This window comes from Eriocheir sinensis, chromosome 58 (assembly GCF_024679095.1).
Source record: "Eriocheir sinensis breed Jianghai 21 chromosome 58, ASM2467909v1, whole genome shotgun sequence".
Classification (NCBI taxonomy): domain Eukaryota; kingdom Metazoa; phylum Arthropoda; class Malacostraca; order Decapoda; family Varunidae; genus Eriocheir; species Eriocheir sinensis.
Window position 1 is genome coordinate 1,639,295 of NC_066566.1, and position 20,525 is coordinate 1,659,819.

The window sequence follows — 20,525 nt, forward strand, 5'->3', positions numbered from 1 at the left end:
GAGTTTAGACCGTGTACTCCTTTCATTGTAGTAACTCTCTCTCTCTCTCGCTTGTCGCATACATTATCTTATTCACTGCCTCTCCCTCCACCCCTTTTCCCTCTCCCTCCCTCCCTCCCTCTCTCCCTCTCTCCCTACCCCTTTCCTTCCCTCCCTCGTCACCTCCACACCTCATCTTACGTTTCCGCTCCTCGCTTCTTTCCCCGCGGCGGCGACAATAATGAAAAGCGAAGAAAAAAAATAAAGAAAATAAAAATACCAGCGAGAAAAATCCGCGAAGGAAATCGAGAGAGAATAAATCAGAGAAAGAGAGAGTGAGAGAGAGGGAGGGAGAGGATGATGATGGTGAAGAAGAAGAAGAAGAAGAAGAAGAAAAAGAAGAAGAAGAGAGAGAGAGAGAGAGAGAGAGAGAGAGAGAGAGAGAGAGAGAGAGAGAGAGCTCCAGAGAGAGAGAGAGAGAGAGAGAGAGAGAGAGAGAGAGAGAGAGAGAGAGAGAGAGAGAGAGAGAGAGAGAGAGAGAGAGAGAGAGAGAGAGAGAGAGAGAGAGAGAGAGAAACAGACAGACAGACAAAGCTACGGAGAACTCCCTCCCCTACAACACACACACACACACACACACACACACACACACACACAATGCATACAAAACACCCCCATAAACCAAGGAAGAAAAATAAACGGAGCAAGGAGGAACAGAAGACGAGGCGCCCGATGATGCGTGGAGCGGCGTACGACACAGGAAGACGAAGAAGGAACACAAGAGGGGGGTGGGAGAGGGGGGGGGGAAGATGAAGGGGAAGCGAGGCGTGAGTATGACAGGGAGGAAAAGGACTCAGAAGGCGGGTGGCAGGGTAAGAAAGAACTAATGAAAGGGAAGGAATGGATTGTGGAAGGGTGGATGGTATGATAGGAGGGAAAAGAATGACCAAGTGGCAGGGTACGGAAGGACTTATGGCAGGGAAGGAATTGGATGGGGACAGGGTAGAAGATAGTTAGAGCGAAGCGAAAAGGTGGCAGGGTATGGAAGGGCTTATGGCAGGGAAGGAATTGGATGGGGACAGGGTAGAAGATAGTTAGAGCGAAGCGAAAAGGTGGCAGGGTATGGAATGGCTTATGGCAGGGAAGGAATTGGACGGAGGTAGGACAGAAGACATGATGGGAGGGAAAAGAAAAACATTTGTCAGGGTACGGAAGGGCGGTAACTAAGCACGGATGGCAAGGAAAGGATGAGATGGTATGAGAATGTCTTGCTGCGAAGGGAGAATTCCGGAAGGGTAGGAAATGGAAGACCAACTACCAGGGAGAACAAGGCAAGAACTGATGTAAAAAAAAAAAGATTAGATGGTAGCGGGGAAGAAGGGTATGACGGCAGGGCAAGACAAGGCTGTTGAGAAAGAGACTATCGATAGAGAAGGGATGAAAAGGTGGCTTGTAAAGGTAAAACATGTTGCTGGCAGAGACTTCAAAATCTGGTGGTAGAAAAGGACTCTTGCATAGGAAGAAAAACAACTCTTGGAAGGGAAGGAGAGGGGCTGGCGGCAAGGGAAGGAGACCGGCTGTTGGGCAGGTATTAAGAGGATAGTACCAAGGGAGAGAAATACTGTTAGCAGAGAAATAATGGAATATCTAGGGGAAAGAAGAGAAAAGGAAGAGGAGAGAGAGAGAGAGAGAGAGAGAGAGAGAGAGAGAGAGAGAGAGAGAGAGAGACAAAAACAATTCATGAGAGTAAAACCGACTCAAGAATAAGTTTGCAGTGATGATTATTGCCGCGAGAAGACATCCTTAGAGGGAGGGAGGGAGGGAGAGGCGGGAAGGAAATGTGGCGAGAGTCAAGAGTGGAGGAGGAGGAGGAGGAGGAGGAGGAGGAGGAGGATAGCAGAAAGGCAGGGGCGGAGAAGAAAGTGGAAAACAACAAGAAAGAGGAATAACAAGATGAGCGAAAACAGATACAGGAGGAGGAGGAGGAGGAAATGAACCAAGGAAGGAGGAGGAGGAGGAGGAGCGAAAGGAGGAGGAAAACTGGCAGCAAAAGGAGGCGAAGGAAGAGTACATGAGCGAGAATGAGAATGAGGAGGAAGAAGAGGAGGAGGAAGAGGAGGAGGAGCACGACGAAGTGGAAGAGGAGGAAGGGAATGAACGAGCTAGCGAGTTGGCAAGGCTCCATCCCACCAACACACACACACACACACACACACGCACACACACACACACACACTTCAGTGGCGCTAGAAGGCACTGGAAATAACTGTAAGGTACTCATCTATATGGGAGCTCTTGGGACCCTCTAAAAGTCTAAATTATGAGGCAAGGGACCACTACAAGCCAGCCTCTTATTCCTATTCTATTCCTATTCAATCCCTCTTCTATATTCCTATTCTCAAAGCCATTATCGTGGGTCTACAGCTGCCTCCAGTACGTCTACATTATGCATTGAGTTCTTTGGGCGGCTCAGGAGCGTGGAGGAGGCGAGAGAAGGGGAGATGAGGAGGGAGGGAGGGAGGGCAGGCGTTGTAGGCGTGTGAGTGGCAGGGAACGGAGCGCCTACGAGAATTTGCATCCTTTTGGTGAGGGTTACGAGCAGCGCCGCGCCCGGGAATTGTTTCTTCTGTTGTGTCTTTGAGGGTGTTATTTTTTTTTCTGTGTGTGTGTCTGTGTCTTCAGTGAGAAAAGAAGGAATAAAGAGATTGTTACTTTCACTATTATCCTCAGCATTGCCTCTATGATAATAATAATAATAATAATAATAATAATAATAATAATAATAATAATGATGACAATGAAGAATAGAGAGGAGGAAAAGAAGAAGAAAAAGAAGAAGAAGAAGAAGAAGAAGGAGCAAAAAGAGAGAGAAGAAGAAAGATGGAAAGATGAAGAAAGGAGACAGAGAAGAAGAAAAGCAAGAAGGAACACAGAAAGAAAGCACGGAGAGAAGAAGAAACAGAAACAAAAAAGAAAAAGAAGAAAGAGAAAGTGAATGAAAGGAATACCTGTAATCATATATACTTTCAATAAACAGGTAACTCCTCTCTTTACCTTGAACTTTGTCGCTCTTTTTTCCCACCTTTCACAGCCTCCTCTTCCTCTCTCAACACTCCTCTCCTCGCCTCGCCTCTCCTCTCTTCTCTTTTCCTCTCTTCCTCTCTCGTCTCTCCTCTCGTCATCTCTCCATTTCGTTTTATTTAACTTTCCTTCCCTTTCCTTCCTTTTCTTCTTTTCTTCTCAACTGTCTTTCCTTTTTATTTTCATTTCTTTCTGTTTCCTTTCCTCCTCGCCTGTCCTGTCCTCTCCTCTCTACCTGATATCTACATCCTCTTGTCTCTTTGTCTCCAGGTTTTCATCATCCACCTTACACCTCACTTGTTTCCCGAGACCACTTTTTTTAACTCTTCTTTGTCTCGTTCCTGTCTTTGATATCGGACACTGCATCCTTTCTCCCTTTCCGCTTACCTTCTCTTCCCCCCTGAGCCCCCTATCTTCAGTGCCCCTTCTCTGTGTGTCTGTTTCTTTATTGTGTTTCTCTCTCTCTCTCTCTCTCTCACGCACACGCACACATATAAACATAGCTCTCTTTTTCCCTCTCTTCCTTTTCTACCGCTCTCTATACTCCCAACTTTACTTTCTCCCTCCTTCTATTCTCCCATTTCCCCTTTCTTCCATGGTAATCCTCAATGTTGTTCCTTCACTCCCTCCTTCCCTCCTCTCAGCTTCCTCTCCCTCCCTCCCGCACCGACCCCAGCATACTCACATTCTGACGGCCTGGATGAGGAAGAAGTTGAACACAGCGAGCAGACACAGCGGGAGCAGGATGAAGGTGACGGCCGTGAACCAGTAGTAGGTGTGCCGGTATGTGGAATCCTGGCCCAGCTGAGGGAGAGGAGAGAGGGGGAATAGTGAGCGCGGTATGATTGAGGAAGAAGAGTTTGTGGATTCTCAGACTACATACTAATCTAACACAACCAAAGAGAGTGTAAAACTGAAAGATCTACTAAATACTACATGCTGATACTAATACTAATACTAATACATACTAATCTAACATAACCAATCAATATGTAAAACTGAAAATTATTTGCTTAAACTGACCTTGCTTAACAAAATTCATATCACAACATAAGACCATATCAAACCTACTCAAACTAATTTCAAATCTAAGCCAACCTAACCAAGCTAAACCTGACCTCTATCCAATCCAAGCTTCTATCCCAACCAAACCTACCCTTGCTTACGTCTCCTAAAAACTTCTCCATTCCCTGTGTCGTCAACTCCAACATCCATTACGGTTTTGGGTCTCTTTAGAAGCTTCATACCATCTACTTTCCTGGCTTAATGGCTGCATAAAATATTACGCTCCTCCGTGTTAGTAGTAGTCTTTCACTGCTCGTTGGACTTTTAATGGAGGGAAAGAAAGATGAAGAGAGAGAACAAGTATTAACGACCGACTCTTTTTGGGGTTTTCCTTGAGATGAATTCGAGAGGTCTTCGGAATTTCAAGCAGTTATGGCATAGCGATTGGTTTTATTTCCTTCTTCAATACGAGGGCCGATTTCACAGTCCTTTTTCATGGAGGGAAAGAAAGATGAAGAGAGAGAACAAGTATTAACGACCGACTCTTTTTGGGGTTTTCCTTGAGATGAATTCGAGAGGTCTTCGGAATTTCAAGCAGTTATGGCACAGTGATTGGTTTTATTTCCTTCTTCAATACGAGGGCCGATTTCACAGTCCTTTTTCATGGAGGAAAAGAAAGATGACAAGAGATAATAAGTATTAACGACAGACTCTTTTTGGTGTTTTCCTTGAGATGAATTCGAGAGGTCTTCGGAATTTCAAGCAGTTATGGCACAGTGATTGGTTTTATTTCCTTCTTCAATACGAGGGTCGATTTCACAGTCCAACACAGTGGCTTTGTAATCGCCCGAACCAAACTATTCAGTCTCACACACATTCCATAGTGGTGATGTTTTCCTTGCAGCCCCAGATACACAAGAGTTCCCTGTGTTGTTTCCCTCTGATTCCTGAACTTAAATATGAACGCGAAACACTACACAAGGAATTTTCTGAGTCTTTGGCATGGGTTGGGAGGCTTACTAATACTATTCAATCTCATACAGCCCATGGTGGTGAGGATTTCGTTACCGCCCCACAATGCCTCTCGTTCCTTATCCGCTCCGTGTATAATTGGCCAGTGGTATCGTATCTCTTAACAGTTTTATCCTCGTTTACTTTCTATTAAGTTTGGTTATCTGGTTTACTAAGAGATGAAGTAACTGGGAACTGTGAAGGAGAAACTGGACGCATATTCCTGTATTGCAAATAGGTTCAGCTCACGGTACGGTTTATGTTAGGTTAATTAAGGTTATGTTATGTTAGGGTATCAGGACACCTCTCCTCCCGAAATTGACCTCTCTTTTTGGCCACTCCCATGTACTCTATTCAGGAGCAGTGAGTAGCGGGTTTTTTTTTTCATTATTGTTTTATTTTTTTACGCCCTTGAGCTGTCTCCTCTGCTGTAAAAAAAAATATATATATATGTAATGCTAGTTCTCTCTAAGTCCCCTGAAAATAATTAAAACACGATTACGTTGTTAGCTTGTGAGAAACGACCCGCGCGTCCCCCACGGCTCAGAGGCTCGGGGAGGTGCCAACCACGCAGATACTTCAGGAATATGCAAACTGGACTGCTCAGAGTGCCATGGGTTGCAAGAATATACTCCGACATAGTACTTTAACGATATTACTTTTCCTGGAGAACTGAAGCCGTCCCATTTACAGAGAGACTGCCGCCGGACATTCAAGTTACACCACACATTGCAGGCCATTGTCTCTCTCGGCTTGAAAAATTATCATGAAGGTGAACACGAGGCAGTATTTATGTGGGCGATCTAATGCAGCGACTCGATTCTACCAACAAAAGGTGAAAATGACAGTGAGTTATGAATCATCGGCGGCCCTTTCCTTCCGTCCCTTCGTCCTGCCCAGCTGAGCCTTTACGAGCCGCAACAGAAAGACGCGAAGTAGCCACAGCCGAGTGTAATGAAGCTGATTAATCTCCTTCACATTGGCGACAAAAGTTTCCCTCCGGGCGGAGTGAGGCAATCCCGGCTCTGTGATGACTCCGGAAGGGCCCGAGAAAGGGAATATCCAGCGAGTTTTCCCTCACAAGACCTTCATTTTAGATAGCAAGGGGGTGAGGAGGAGGAGGAGGAGGAGGAGGAGCAGAGGAGGAAAGGGAAGAGAAGAGGAGGAGGAGAAGGAGGAGGAAGAGGAGCATATTTAAGAAAAATATATATTGAATGCTTTTATAATCACACACACACACACACACACACACACTGAGCAGGGAGGATTAAGTAAGTGGTGCATGAGGGCTCAGTCGTACCCATAGACCCGACAATAGGCCGCTCCAGGCTCTATCAGGGAGGGTAGACTGACGATCTGAGTCCAGCACGTGATCAGACCGCTAGCGAATGACCCCCCCCCATCCCCCCCCCCACACACGCACACACATATATCAATACCAGTAAATACCCTTTCGGAGTACATTGTATTTCCCGGATTGATGGCACACGTTATAAATGGCGACAGTTGTATTTACGTTACGGCTTTGATTGCGGCGCTGTTTGTGTCGGTCGGCAGTTGTAGCGACGCATCAAATACACCAGCGGCATTAGCGCCAAAGCCTGAACAGCCCGGCGCCACACCTCTCCCGCCCCGTGACTGACATTTGTTCGCGTAAGCCTGATGTGAACTTTTTGTCTCTTACTTTCAGCATTGTTTAATAGAATCAGCTTAAATACAGAGCGGGAGAGAATGGGAAAATAAATTAATATAGAGATAGACTGGTAAATTTATTGATTGATTGATTGACAGAGACAGACATAGAATGGAAAAAAAAAGGAAGAAAGAATAGACAGAAATAGAAACTGGAGAAGGGAGAGAAAAAAAGATAGATAATTGGTTGATTGATTGATATACAGAGGAAGAGAAAGAAAGAAACAAACAAACAAACAAAAGAAACAAAGAAAGAAAAGAAAGATACGAAGATAGAAAGAAAAAAAGACAAAGAAAGAAGACAGACACACAAACAAAGACTGGAGAAAGGAGAGTAAAAAAATTGATAGATAGATAGACTGAATGAAAGGCAAAAAGAGAAACAGGGGAGATATAATGAAAGAAAGTCACATAAATACCAAAGACTGAAGGATGGGAGGGGCTAGGTACACACACACACACACACACACACAGTTAGTTAGTTAGTTTATTATTGACCACTTCATTCATATTCTGAGCAAAATTTCTTTCTTTGGTTTGGGTCCAACATAAAATGGAAAATAAGGTTTCCCAAATAGCCTACACAGAAGAAGGTAAACAAAACACACACAATCACAGCCCCCACCCCTGTACACACACACACAGGCTACTCACGCTGCTGTAGTCGATGCTAAGGAACGGCTCCTGGGTCTCCGGCCGGTATTTCGTCACCACTACCCACTCGTGCGGCGTGGTGGCGGTGAGGGCGAAGCAGAGAAAGTATACCACGGCCACCACCTTCTTGGCGCGAGACACCGTACACAACACCTGAGGGAGGGAGAAACAGGTATATCACGGCTTCGTCAGGAGTGAGGAAAGAAAGATAGAAAGAGGAGGAAATAGAGAATGGAAGGAGCTTTATCATGGCCTCGTCAGGAGTAAGGAAAGAAAGACAAGGATAGAAAGAAAGGAAGGAAAAGGAAGGTAAAAGAAAGAGAGAAAAGGAATGAAGGAAAGAGAGGAGCGGCATTATCACGGCTTCATCAGGAGTAAAGAAAGAGAGTAAGTAAAAGAAAGAAAAGAGAAAATAAAAATAAAAAGTATAGCAAATGAAAGAAAAGGAATCATTAAAAAAGAAAGATATTAATGGTAAAAAAACATCACGAAAAAGACTGTAAAATGACTGTAATTGGAAGCTTTTTTGTAGTTTATTTGTATCTTTGTTTGTGTGTTGTGTGAGGGGTGAATGGCGAGAGGGGGAGGGGAGAGAGAGAGGGAGAGAGAGAGGGAGGGAGGGAGAGAAGAAACAAAGAAAGAGAATACGAAAGATAGAAGAAAAAGAGAGAAAAAAGAACGAACGAACGAACGAAAGAAAGAAAGAAAGAAAAGAAAAGAGAAAGAAAGAAAGAAAGAAAGAAAGAATTAATGGATGAATGATGAATGAAAGAAAGGCAGAAAACGAAAACGAAAGGAAGAAAGATAAAGAAAATTGATCAGGAAATAAATAAAAATAAGACAAAAAATAAAGAAAAGTAAGAAAGGAAAAAGAGAACTGATGGAAAGAAAAATGGCTATGCACGCTTTTTATTTTCATTTATCTATTTTAATTTTTATTTATTTTGTCATCAGCCTTGCCGGTCATATCAGGCCATATTCATTTACGTATTTAATCTTTTCAATGTTTTTATCCATTCACTGACTTATTTAAACATTTTCATTACCATCATTCATACAGACATCCATACCACACATGCACACAACCTAACATTACATCAGCTAAGCATGGCGGGGCGGGAACACTCATGAATACACCATATACTCACACGGTAGCTTTTGTGACCCAGCAATTAACCAATATCACGAATATAAATGAGATACCGATATATATTTCACTTCTATTTGTATTACCTGCTGGCTTTGACGTGAACCACCCATACGTGAAGTGATATGATATGCGGGGAGAGGAGAGAAGGGAGGGGAGCAGAGGGACTGAGGAGATTAGATGGAGGGGTAGTGGAGGGAGGAGGGCTGAAAGAGGGAAGAAAGGTGAGGGAGGGAGTAGGTGAGGTAGAAGACTGAGGTAAGAGGGAGGGAGGGATGTCACATGAGGGAGGGAGGAGAGATGAGGGAGGGGGAAGGGAGGGATGTAACATGAGGGAGGGAGGAGAGATGAGGAAGGGGAAGGGAGGGAGGAAAGGTGAGGGAGGGGGAAGGGAGGGATGTAACATGAGGGAGGGAGGAGAGATGAGGTAGGGGAAGGGAGGATAGGGAGGTCATCACAGCTTGTCCAGGAGTATAACAAGACTTAGTCGTGAGCGAGATGGATGGTGGGAGAGTTATGACTGCAGGGACAGGCGGAGGAAGGGAGGAAAGGAGGAAGGGACGTGAAGGTCTATTAAACTATGCCCAGGTATATATAGAGGCTGTCTAGATAAGTTCACCAATTCTTACGCATCTCTCCAACTTGTACGCATCATTATTTTGACCTTTTAAAATTTTTCACACTCCAGCTCAGTTTTTTTTCAAGGTATTTTTTTTTCTTGATTCGAGTGCTAATGGGGAAGGTGCGTACAAGTTAGATAACACCTTAATTACGCATTTTCCAACTTGTACGCAACGTTATTTTGACCATATTAAATTTTCTATACTTCACCTCATTTTTTTTCATGCTTCAGAGTAGGTATTTTTTTTTTCTTGGTACGACTGCTAATTGGAAGGCCGAGTGCACATTAGATAACACACCCTAATTATGAAAGGGTTGAAAGTGAAAGGGTCGAAAGGCGTGGGAGGCCAGGTGACCCATTCTTCAGTCTCCTCAGGTAACAGGTAGGTCGGCAGGTAAGGTTTCATACACCTGTCCGGCTAATTATGAAAGGGTTGAAAGTGAAAGGGTCGAAAGGCGTGGGAGGCGTGGGAGGACAGGTGACCCATTCTTCAGTCTCCTCAGGTAGGTCGGCAGGCAGGGCTTCATGCACCTGTCCGGCTAATTGTTCTCCCCCTTGTGTGTGTTTGTGTGTGTGTCTGTGTGTTTCGCGCGTGTCTACTGCCGCTGTGTCCTTTGCCCGGCCTCGTTAATAACTTCTGCCGCTTCACTGCCTCCCATTGTTCGTTTTCACTTTGTTTAAACTTCACTAACAAAGGGTCATTGTTCGGGTACTAGTTGTCGAGTCGCCTCACATTCGCGGAGACAAAGGAACGTTTTAAACAGCCGTCCCATTATTAAGAAGCATTATTCCCTTAATCTGAATGCTTGCTTTCGCACTGTTTCTTAAATCTCGCTTCGCTGTTAACTAAGTAAATTTTTGTACATCGCCACCAAAAACCTTTTAAAACACATTCATTTCATTATAAACACTTGTCTTCTTTAATTGAAATGTCTGTTTTTTGCTCTTCTCCGAGTTTCTGTTCTGCTTCCAAACACTAATCGTTCGTGTTCCTACTTGACTTCCCTTACAATTGTCCCCCAAAATCTCGCTACACTGTTAACAAAGTAATTTTTCGTGCATCGCCACCAAGAACCTTTTATAACACAGTGATTCCATTATAAATACTTGTCTCCTTTAATTGAAATGTCTGTTTTTTGCACTTCCCCGAATTTCTGCTCTGCTACCAAACACAATTCGCTCGTGTTCTTGCTTGACTTTCCTTACAATTGTTCCCCAAAAGACCCTTCAACACGGACGTCCCAAAACGATTCCTTCTTCCTCTTTTATGTTTGTTTTGACGTGGTGTTAACAAAGAGACACTCGCCACTCTGGTATTGACTTACCTCACAAAGTTCTGTACAAAGTTCTGCATCACACATAATTTTGGAGCGGTTTCTACATTTTCTTCACTTTACACTAATTTCGCATTCTCTTATCGTAAATGAATAATAAATAGTTAAGCTTTGACGATAATAATAATAATAATAATAATAATAATAATAATAATAATAATAACAAGAGCAACAATCCCCTGAGTCTCGGTTGGTGTCGGCGCGGCGTGAAGGCTTCCCGGCGGCAGGACGATTACCCGCGACACGCCCGGACGCTGAGACAATCCATTTAGGTCGGCGAGGCGCGGGCCATTAATTAAGCGGAGTCCTGCTAGGGGAGGGGAGGGTGCACCGCCCCTACCCCCCCTACACCCCTGCCCACGGACCCCACCCCTACCCGGCCTCAGTCAAGATTCTCCTCCGTTTCACAATACCCTACCCTACCCTGTCCTCCATTCCCTACCTTACCTTACCCTACAATACCATACCATATCCTACCCTACCTTACCTTACCTTACCCTACCCTACCTTAGCCTATCCAACCTTACCTTAACCTACCCTACCCTTCCCTACCCTACCCTATCTTACCCTACCCTACCTTATCCTACCTTACCTTACCTTACCTTACCCTATCCCACCCTGACCTACCATACCCTACCCGCTCCTAACTTGACCTGCCCTTCCATCCATATCTCTGCCCTGCCTCACCTCTCTCTCTCATCCGGCCCCTTTTTTTTTATACCCCCATGCCTTCCCAGCCTCACCCAACGCTATTGTACCATAACCTCCCTGCTTTTCTTTGCCTTTAATTCTAGTCGTTCAATTCGCCTTTTCTTCTCGTTCAGGATTCGTAAGCTCTTGGTCCGGGTCTGGGAAGTGCGTAATTTGCCTCTCGATTAACGGTTCGCTAAACGCCCCGTGAAGCAGCGCTGGTCTCTTAAAACTCAAGGGAAGGGAAGAAGAAAAGGAGAAAAATAGAAATTCCAATAAAACGCAAAAAGGAGTCAAAATTATATTCGTTAATTAAGCTTTTGGGATTCGTGATATCGGTTTGAAAGGGATGAAATGGTGTGTGTGTGTGTGTGTGTGTGTGTGTGTGTGTGTGTGTGTGTGTGTGTGTGTGTGTGTGTGTTAATGAGCTATCCGAAAGTGATCCGCGAGTCTGAGTGAGTTTCCCTCGAACTTGGCTCAGTTTTCTACCTTTGACGGATTCTGCTAATTAGTGAGGCGCGGGAAAAAGACATAGAAGGAGAGAGAGAGAGAGAGAGAGAGAGAGAGAGAGAGAGAGAGAGAGAGAGAGAGAGAGAGAGAGAGAGAGAGAGAGAGAGAGAGAGAGAGAGACTACTAACCACTCTGCTAGTCAGTCAGCCAAAAAGTCAGCCAGTTACCCAACCAGCCAGTCAGTTAACCACCCAGTCAGCCACCCAGCCAACCAGTAAACCAGACAAACACACACCCATCCAGCCAGTCAGCCAGCCAAACAGACAGACAGCTAACCATCCAGTCACCGAACCTACCATCCAGATAACCAGTCCCCTAAACAGTCAGGAAGATAATCATTAAGACGGACAGACAGACAGACAGACACACAGCCAGCCAGTCACATATACACAGTTAGTTAGTCAGACAGAGACAAACACACTACGAGAGACATTAAGACAGACAGACTAATCACAAGACATACGATGGGCGTCAGTAATACCCGAGTTATCTTAAAAGCCCTCCTCCTCCTCCTCCTCCTCCCTCTGCTTGTGTGTGTAGGGGGTGAGGGGGAGCAAGGGTGAGGGGATTCTTATAAGACCCTTGAGCGCCTTTTTGACACTTATCCTGCTTAAGAGGTTTTAGGTCTCTCTCTCTCTCTCTCTCTCTCTCTCTCTCTCTCTCTCACTCTCATTCTCTCTCTCTCTCTCCCCCTCACACTCTCCTCCCCATCTCGCTCTCCAGGGACGGACGAAGCTCTGTGTACTGGCAGCGGCTAATGGGTGGTGGAGGCGGCGGCAGGCAGCGGCGAGGGAGGACAGAGGGAGAAAGAGGGAGAAAGGGAGGGAGGGAGGCTGCGGGAACTCGAAAGCCAAGAAAATCGAAGCGGAGTAGCCTCAGCTCCCTCGTAAACTACTTGAATCGCTTCCAGTCAACTCGCGGAGGCTTGGCGACGCGTTGATTCACCTTGGCGGAACTCTTCTCAGCCTCGGCATTCATCGAGTGTGCCTCCGTGGCGTTCATATCTTAGTTATCTCTACTGTTATTCGTTTTCTATTGTGTTCTTTCAGTGTTCTGTTATTCCTGTTATCTATTTGTTATCTATGTGTTTGCCTCGTTTTTGTAATGTAATGTTGTTTGTTATCAATAATCTACCGGCTTTTTCTTCTTTTATTTATTTCTCGTCTATATTTGTTTACTTGTTTTTTTTTGTAATATTCTGTTATATGTTATCAGTATTTTACCGGCGCTTCTCCCTGATATTAAGAACATAAGAACATAAGAACGCAGGAGTCTGCAAGAGGCCGGTAGGCCTGTACGAGGCAGCTCCTTTGACCCTAAGCTCCCGTGTATCTAACCCCACCTAATATCGCTGTCCATGAATTTATCTAGTCTATTTTTGAATGTGACAATTGTATTGGCACTCACCACATGACTGCTAAGCCTATTCCACTCATCCACCACCCTGTTAGTAAACCAATTTTTGCCTATGTCCCTGTTGAATCTGAATTTATCCAGTTTAAACCCATTACTTCGTGTCCTACCCGGTTCTCTTACCAACAAAACCTTATGAATGTCTCCCTTATTAAAGCCCTTCATCCATTTATAAACCTCGATCATGTCTCCACGCACCCTTCGCCTTTCTAGAGAATGCAAGTTTAACTGTTTGAGTCTTTCCTCGTATGGCAAGTTTCTCAACCCCTGAATCATCTTAGTCATCCTCCTCTGCACCGATTCTAACATTTTGATATCCATTCTATAGTAGGGTGACCAGAACTGAACCGCATAGTCAAGATGAGGTCTAACTAATGCTAAATATAGTTTGAGGAAGACTTGGGGGCTTCTGTTGCTTACGCTCATGAAATAAATCCCAGTACCCTATTAGCTCGATTTCTAGCTTGAATGCATTGTGCCCTTGGACGGAGATCAGAGCTCACTAAGACCCCTAAATCCCTCTCGCACCCAGACCTACTTATGAGAGTGTCATTTAAGCAATAGTTATGTAAGGGGTTGTTCCTACCTACACTCAGAATACTGCACTTCCCTACATTGAACTCCATCTGCCATTTATCCGCCCAGTCATATAATCTGTTGAGTTCACCTTGGAGAATACTAGCGTCCTGATCCGACTCAATTACTCTACCGATCTTGGTATCATCTGCAAATTTACTAACATCACTACTAATTCCTGTGTCTAAGTCATTGATATAAATAATAAACAAAAGTGGACCTAATACCGAGCCTTGTGGGACCCCACTCGTAACACATCCCCAGTCAGATCTTTTACCATTGATTTGCACTCTTTGCTTCCTATTGCTAAGCCACGCCTTGACCCAGTTCAAAACTTTACCCTCTACTCCGTGAGCCTGTAATTTAAGCAACAGTCGTTGGTGAGGAACTTTGTCAAACGCTTTACTAAAATCAAGATATATTACATCATAATTTTCATCTCTGTCAACCGCCTCAAATACTTTATTGTAGAAGGACAAGAGATTGGTGAGGCATGACCTACCTTTTGTGAACCCATGCTGCGAGTCGTGAATTAAGCTATGTTTCTCTAAATGCTCCCGAATGTTCCTGGCTATTATGGACTCCAGCATCTTCCCTATAACCGATGTTAAGCTAATTGGGCGATAGTTTGAAGCAATTCCTCTTCTGCATAATATACACATCAGTCTAAGTCAACGTTCTCACTCTGTTTTATGATCGGGTGTCGTATAAATCATAAGAATAAGGTAAATGTTAGTGAACCCTCAGGGTGTCTTTGTATATCCAGGGCCTGTTGGTGCTCTGTGTCTGATTCATGGACTGGAGCTCCTGTGCCTGAAACAGAAATAGGAAAATCGTTGCAAAAATAACTGTCTTTAGCTTATTCTCCCGTTCGACGTTTTGCATCTGATTCGTGCCGGAATATCCAAGAAGCAACAAAAAAAGAATAATAAAGAAAACCGAAGCAGATTTTGATACTTTGAATTTACATACATACATACACATACACACATAAATACACACATACATACATACATACATGCATATATAGATACCACCAATAAGGGAAGGAAGAGCATACAGAGAGACGGCACAGCAATTATATGGAGGCAGCGCGGCGGCCATTAAGCTCCACGAGACAAACGAAATGGTTCCAATTAAGAAAGGCAAGGGTGGCGCTACCCCCGAAATTGTTCACGACTTGCTTAGAGGAAAGGAAAAGCGACTAGAGAAGAGATGAGGGGAAGCTGTTTGTCGGCTGAGAGAGGGGAGTACAGGAAAAGAAAAGCGACTGTAGACAATATGGAAGGAGGCCGTTTGTGGGCTGAAAAAAGCTTGACCAAAGAAATGCGAATACACGAAAGGAAAAATGACTACAGAATATATGGAAGAAGACTATTTGTGGGGTGAGAGAAGCAGCAGAGGCAGGCGCTAGATGTGTGCACCAGAGGGGAATATGCGTGTCGGGTGTGAGGTGCGTGTTGGGTGTGGAGGTCCGCTTCAACGCTCACTGACCAAGGACAAGCAGCTACAAAAGAGCACCCCAACGTCACTCATCAAAAGGCTGGTAGTGTTTGACCCGACAATATTGTAGAAGGAATGGAAAACTTTTAAACATTTGTAAATATTTATAGTCTGGCATGTACCGAGGTTAAAGTAGATTGTTCATGTTGTAACTGAGGCACTCTTTGAACACGTACTTGTTGTGTATATTCCGTAATTCAAGTGTGTGTTTTGTAGTTTGTTTGGCCTCTCCTCTGGCCTCTCGTGCGTTACTCTTTTAATGGAGCAGCGCTTAATGGCCGTTTCTTCTAACTGTTATGCCATTTACCTGTTTCCTCTGTTGTAAAAAAAATTCAGACATCTGTAAATTACCGTCTCAATTCATGTCTGTCTGGTAGGTGAATCACACTGTCTCAAAACACAACCCCTCTCACGTGTATTGTGAAATTCATGCATATTTTGTAGGAAATGTATTCACTTCCAAAGCACTCATTCTCTTTAAGTTCCCTCGTCATCTTTAAGAGTCGGGATATTCCAAGAGTTTATGATTGTGCAAACACGGAAATTTTTGCCACGCTTTTATCGCACCGGTCAGGAGAGGCAGACCAGGAGCACACGGCAAATGAAAATGAATGCCGTCGACATACTGCGACTGTAAAGAAGACAAATGATGGTGAAAGAAAATAAAACGTAAGCGGAAACTTCTCCCGAGCGTTGCCAATTACCTACAGAAACATTACTCCGGAGCCGAGGAATTTGCATGCAGGAATGACGCTGAGTCGAGTTCGTCCTCGTGATGAGAGAAATAACATGAGCCTGGAGAGCAGCGAGCCATGCAACACTGACGCATAATTTTTATTTTCTTGAGCTTTAAATGTAAAACAGACGCATCCATTAAGTGACTCCCCAGCGAATCTCTTTTCACTTTGCCTTTTCTGCTTTATTTCAACAGAGCGATCACGACGGTATGGAATCCCTCATCGTGTTGAAAGAGAAAACGTTGAACTATGACACTGGGCAGACGGGAAAGCGACGGGGATGAGTGAGCGGCCGACCAGACGATACCAGAGTGGAAATATGAAGAGAGGAAAACCTAACTAAGAGAACCAGTGAAATTAAAACCAGGCAAAAGGACAAAATCATAAGTAAGCAACAACTATTTTTTTTTTTTTTTACAACAAAGGAAACAGTTCAAGGGCAACAAAAAGAGTGAAAAAAAGCCCGCTACTCGCCGCTCCCATTACAGATAGGAGTAAAGAATAGCCAAAAGAGAGGTCAATTTCGGGTGCAGAGGTGTCTTGATGCACTCTTCTTGAAAGAGGTCAAGTCATAGGCAGGAGGAAATACAGACGAAGGAAGGCTGTTTCAGAGTTTACCAGTGTAGGGGATGAAACACATACTAGGTAAAAAAAAAAAAAAAAAAAAACTGAACAAACCCTTAACTCACACACACACACACACACACACACACACACACACACACACACACGCACGCACGCACCCAGGGAAACAGGGCACCGACAACCAAGACTCCACAACAGGTATCCATGTGCGTGTCGGTAAAAATAATAATAATAATAATAATAATAATAATAATAATAATAATAATAAGGTGAAGTATCGATGTTCCACCCTCCGCACGCACCTGAGCGACACGTTCCCTCATTAAACAAATCACCTGTCGCGGGCCCGAGAACGTGTGTCCCTCCGAGCCGATGGGAAGGCACGCGATCTTTACATGTTATTTTTTTTACTTCTGCAACAATACGGAGAAAAAAAAACTATAAAAAAAAACTCCCACAAAAAGAAAACTCCCCAAAAACATGAGGTAAAAGTAAAAAAAAAAAAACTCCCATGAAAAGAAGATATAGAAACGTGAAAATAACTCCAAGAAAAGAAAAAACTCGTACCTGTATAGAAAAAAAGGAAAAAAATGATTAAAAAATAGAAAACAGGAACTCCCATGAAAAGAGAAACTCCCCCAAAACACGGAAGAAAAAAAAATAAAAAAATGAAAAAAAGGCATTCACTCAACAAGAAAACTCCCAAACAATACAAAAAGAAAAAGAAAAGAAAAAATCCCATAAATAGAAACACCTCCTTAGAACACGGAAAAAAAATATTAAGGAAAATGAAAAAAAACACGAAAACGAAAAAAAAAAAAGAAATATTTATAGACAAACAAACAAAAAAACAAACAAATAAATAGATATATAAAACAAAAAAACATAGAGGAGAGGGGAAGCGAGTGAATACATATACATAAAAAGGAAGGGAAAACTTTAAAAGAATACTATAATAAAGAAAGAGATGGGAAAAAACGTGAATAAGGAGACGAGGGAAAGAAAATACATAATAAAAGACGGAAAAACAGGAGAAAAGAAGGAAACAGCAATAAATAAGAGAAGAGGGGAGAAAATGAGACTAGAGAGATAGTAAAAAAAAAGAAAAAGGAAATAAGGGAACGAGGAGAGGAAATGAGAGATAAAGAAGAAAACGAGAGGCAGGGACGAAAGGAGAGAACGGAGGAACGAAGCGAAAAATTGAAAAGAAATAAAATGAGACGAGGAAGAGGCAGCGAATGAGAGGAGGAGGAGGAGGAGGAGGAGGAGGAGGAAGAGGAGAAGCAGCAAGGAGGAGAAAGAAGGAGATTGAAAGAGAAGAAGGATGATGAGGAAAAAGGAGAATAAGGAGGAAGAAGAAAAAGCGAGAATGAGGAAGATGAGAATGGAGAGAAAGATGAAAGGAAAATCATGAGAAAAAAGAAACGAAAATGAGGAAAAAGGAGAAACGAAAGTGAGGAAAAAGAAGAAAAGAAAATGAGGAGGATAAAGAAAAAACGAAAATGAGGAAAAAGAAGAAAAGAAAATGAAGATGAAGAAGAAGAAACGAAAATGAAGAGAACGAAAAAAAAAACGAAAATGAGAGAAAAAATATGAAACAAAAATAAGAAAAAGAAAAACCAGATTAAGGAAAAAGGACAAGAATGAAATAAAAATGTGAGAAAGAAGAAAAGGAGAATAAGAAGGAAGAAGAAGAGAGAATCGAAAATGAGAAGGAATGATTAGCCCGTCCCTCGTTTTCCTCATTAAGACGCTGCCCCCCCCCCTCCCCCCTCGCCCCCCCCCCCCCACTCCCAATAGCCCAAGAGGAGGTCATGGCGCGGCGAGGCTGACATGATTGGACTGATTCACGGCGCTTCCCCACGGCGAAAAAATCTGACTATTACTCGAAAGCTGCGAGGAGGAGGAGGAGGAGGAGGAGGAGGAGGAGGAGGAGTGAAATATGAAAAGCGAGGAGAAGGAGGAAGACGAATGGAAGGAGGAGGAGGACAAGCACGAAGATGAAGGCGAGGACGAAGACGAAGGAGGAAGAGGAGGAGGAGGAGGAGGAGGAAAAGAAGAACAAAAAGCACAAAAGCGAAGAAGAAAACAAAAGCGAAACCAAGAAGAAAGAGGAGGAGGAGGACGACGCGGAAAAGGAAGAAGAAGGAAACGAAGAAGAGGAAGAAGAGGAGGAGGAGAAGGAGGAGGAGGAGGAGCACAAGCAAGCAAGGTACGGTCATATTTATCCATTGGGAGTTTAATTATCCTTGGCCATTTGTTTGCGCGGCAGCCGAGCGAGAAAATCCAACTCGAAAATAAATTCCCGCGATGCGATAAATAGACAGGGCGCCATTTTACTTACGAGAGAGAGAGAGAGAGAGAGAGAGAGAGAGAGAGAGAGAGAGAGAGAGAGAGAGAGAGAGAGAGAGAGAGAGAGAGAGAGAAATATGGGAAGCCTAATTACTGAGCAACTCATATTTTTCCTCATATCGCTTCAAGAGTAGATTATTAGGCCCGAGGAAGAAAGAGGAGAAGGAGGAGGAGGAAAGAGGAGGAGGAGGAGGAGGGAGTAGAAGGGAAAAGGGAAGGGAGAATAAGGGAACATTGAGGAGAGTGAGAATGAGAGAAGAGAAGGGATAAGAATGAAGATGAAGGAAAAGAGGGAAGGAGGTTAAGGGAAGGGGAAGGGAGTAAGGATAAACAATAAAGGGAAGGGGAAGGAGGTGAAGGAAAGAAGGGAAGGGGATGAAAGGAAAAGGGGAAGCGGGAAATGACTGGGGATGAAAGGAAGGGGAAGGAGTGGGAGGGAAAGGGGAAAGAGTAGCTAATGAAGGTATATATTTTACGGGGTATTGGCTACACTGAGAGAGAGTGAAGGGGGGACTTTGTTAGGTAGGAGAAGGTAAAGAAAAATGATGAGAGAGAGAGAGAGAGAGAGAGAGAGAGAGAGAGAGAGAGAGAGAGAGAGAGAGAGAGAGAGAGAGAGAGAGAGAGAGAGAGAGAGAGAGAGAGAGAGAGAGAGAGAGAGAGAGAGAGAGAGAGAGAGAGAGAGAGAGAGAGAGAGAGAGAGAGAGAGAGAGAGAGAGAGAGAGAGAGAGAGAGAGAGAGAGAGAGAGAGAGAGAGAGAGAGAGAGAGAGAGAGAGAGAGAGAGAGAGAGAGAGAGAGAGAGAGAGAGAGAGAGAGAGAGAGAGAGAGAGAGAGAGAGACTATCGTGTTCTCCATAAAGCCTTCAGGTCAAGTTTACGGATTCAATATACACTCGTGACTTGTTTATGGGTTCAGAATCACCTTTGGAAGCGTCTGATTTTTACTTTATTTTATTTTCGCCTTCCGTATGAATAAGAAAGTAGGGACGTCTATATCCTTCCGTTTACTTCATCTTGTATAGGCCTAAATTACTTTCTTCATCTTGTATAGGCCTAAATTACTCTTTCTTCCTCTATTTCTACCCTGGAATAGTTGAACACGGGCACACAAAAAGTAGATAAATAAGAGGTAGATAATTATAGAGAGATAAATATAGATGGATACTGGATAGATAGACATTGATAGGTAGGTAGGTAGGTAGGTAGGCAGAGATATAGATAGATAGATGGATAGATAGATAAATAGGTAGAGATAGATAGATAAGTAGAAAGTTTATTGACCATACCTGCATACAACATAAAGAAAGGAATACAAAAAAATATATATATAAAGGTGACGAGCAGAAGTCTATAATGTCTATCCCAGATCTAGAAATGCCAAAAAATAATGCCAAAAAAATAATGCCAAAAAATATTGCCAAAAAATAATGCCAAAAATTAATGCAAAAAAATAATGCCAAAAAATAATGCCAAAAAAATAATGCCAAAAAATAATGCCAAAAAAATAATGCCAAAAAATAATGCCAAAAAATAATGCCAAAAAATAATGCCAAAAAATAATGCCAAAAAATAATGCCAAAAAATAATGCCAAAAATTAATGCAAAAAAATAATGCAAAAAAATAATGCCAAACAATA

General features: G+C 43.4%; 1 protein-coding gene across 4 annotated transcripts in view; it reads right to left on the bottom strand.

Moving 5' to 3' along the window:
- Positions 1-20,525, bottom strand: part of LOC126985023 (FMRFamide receptor-like) — a 279,333-nt gene that overhangs the window by 213,952 nt on the left and 44,856 nt on the right. For all 4 annotated transcript variants that reach the window (XM_050839263.1, XM_050839265.1, XM_050839264.1 and 1 more), the window contains exons 3-4: positions 7,423-7,575; positions 3,746-3,864 (exon numbers count right to left, since the gene is read on the bottom strand). In XM_050839263.1, the coding sequence (XP_050695220.1) occupies positions 3,746-3,864; positions 7,423-7,575 (272 nt within the window). The remainder of the gene's footprint in view (positions 1-3,745; positions 3,865-7,422; positions 7,576-20,525) is intronic.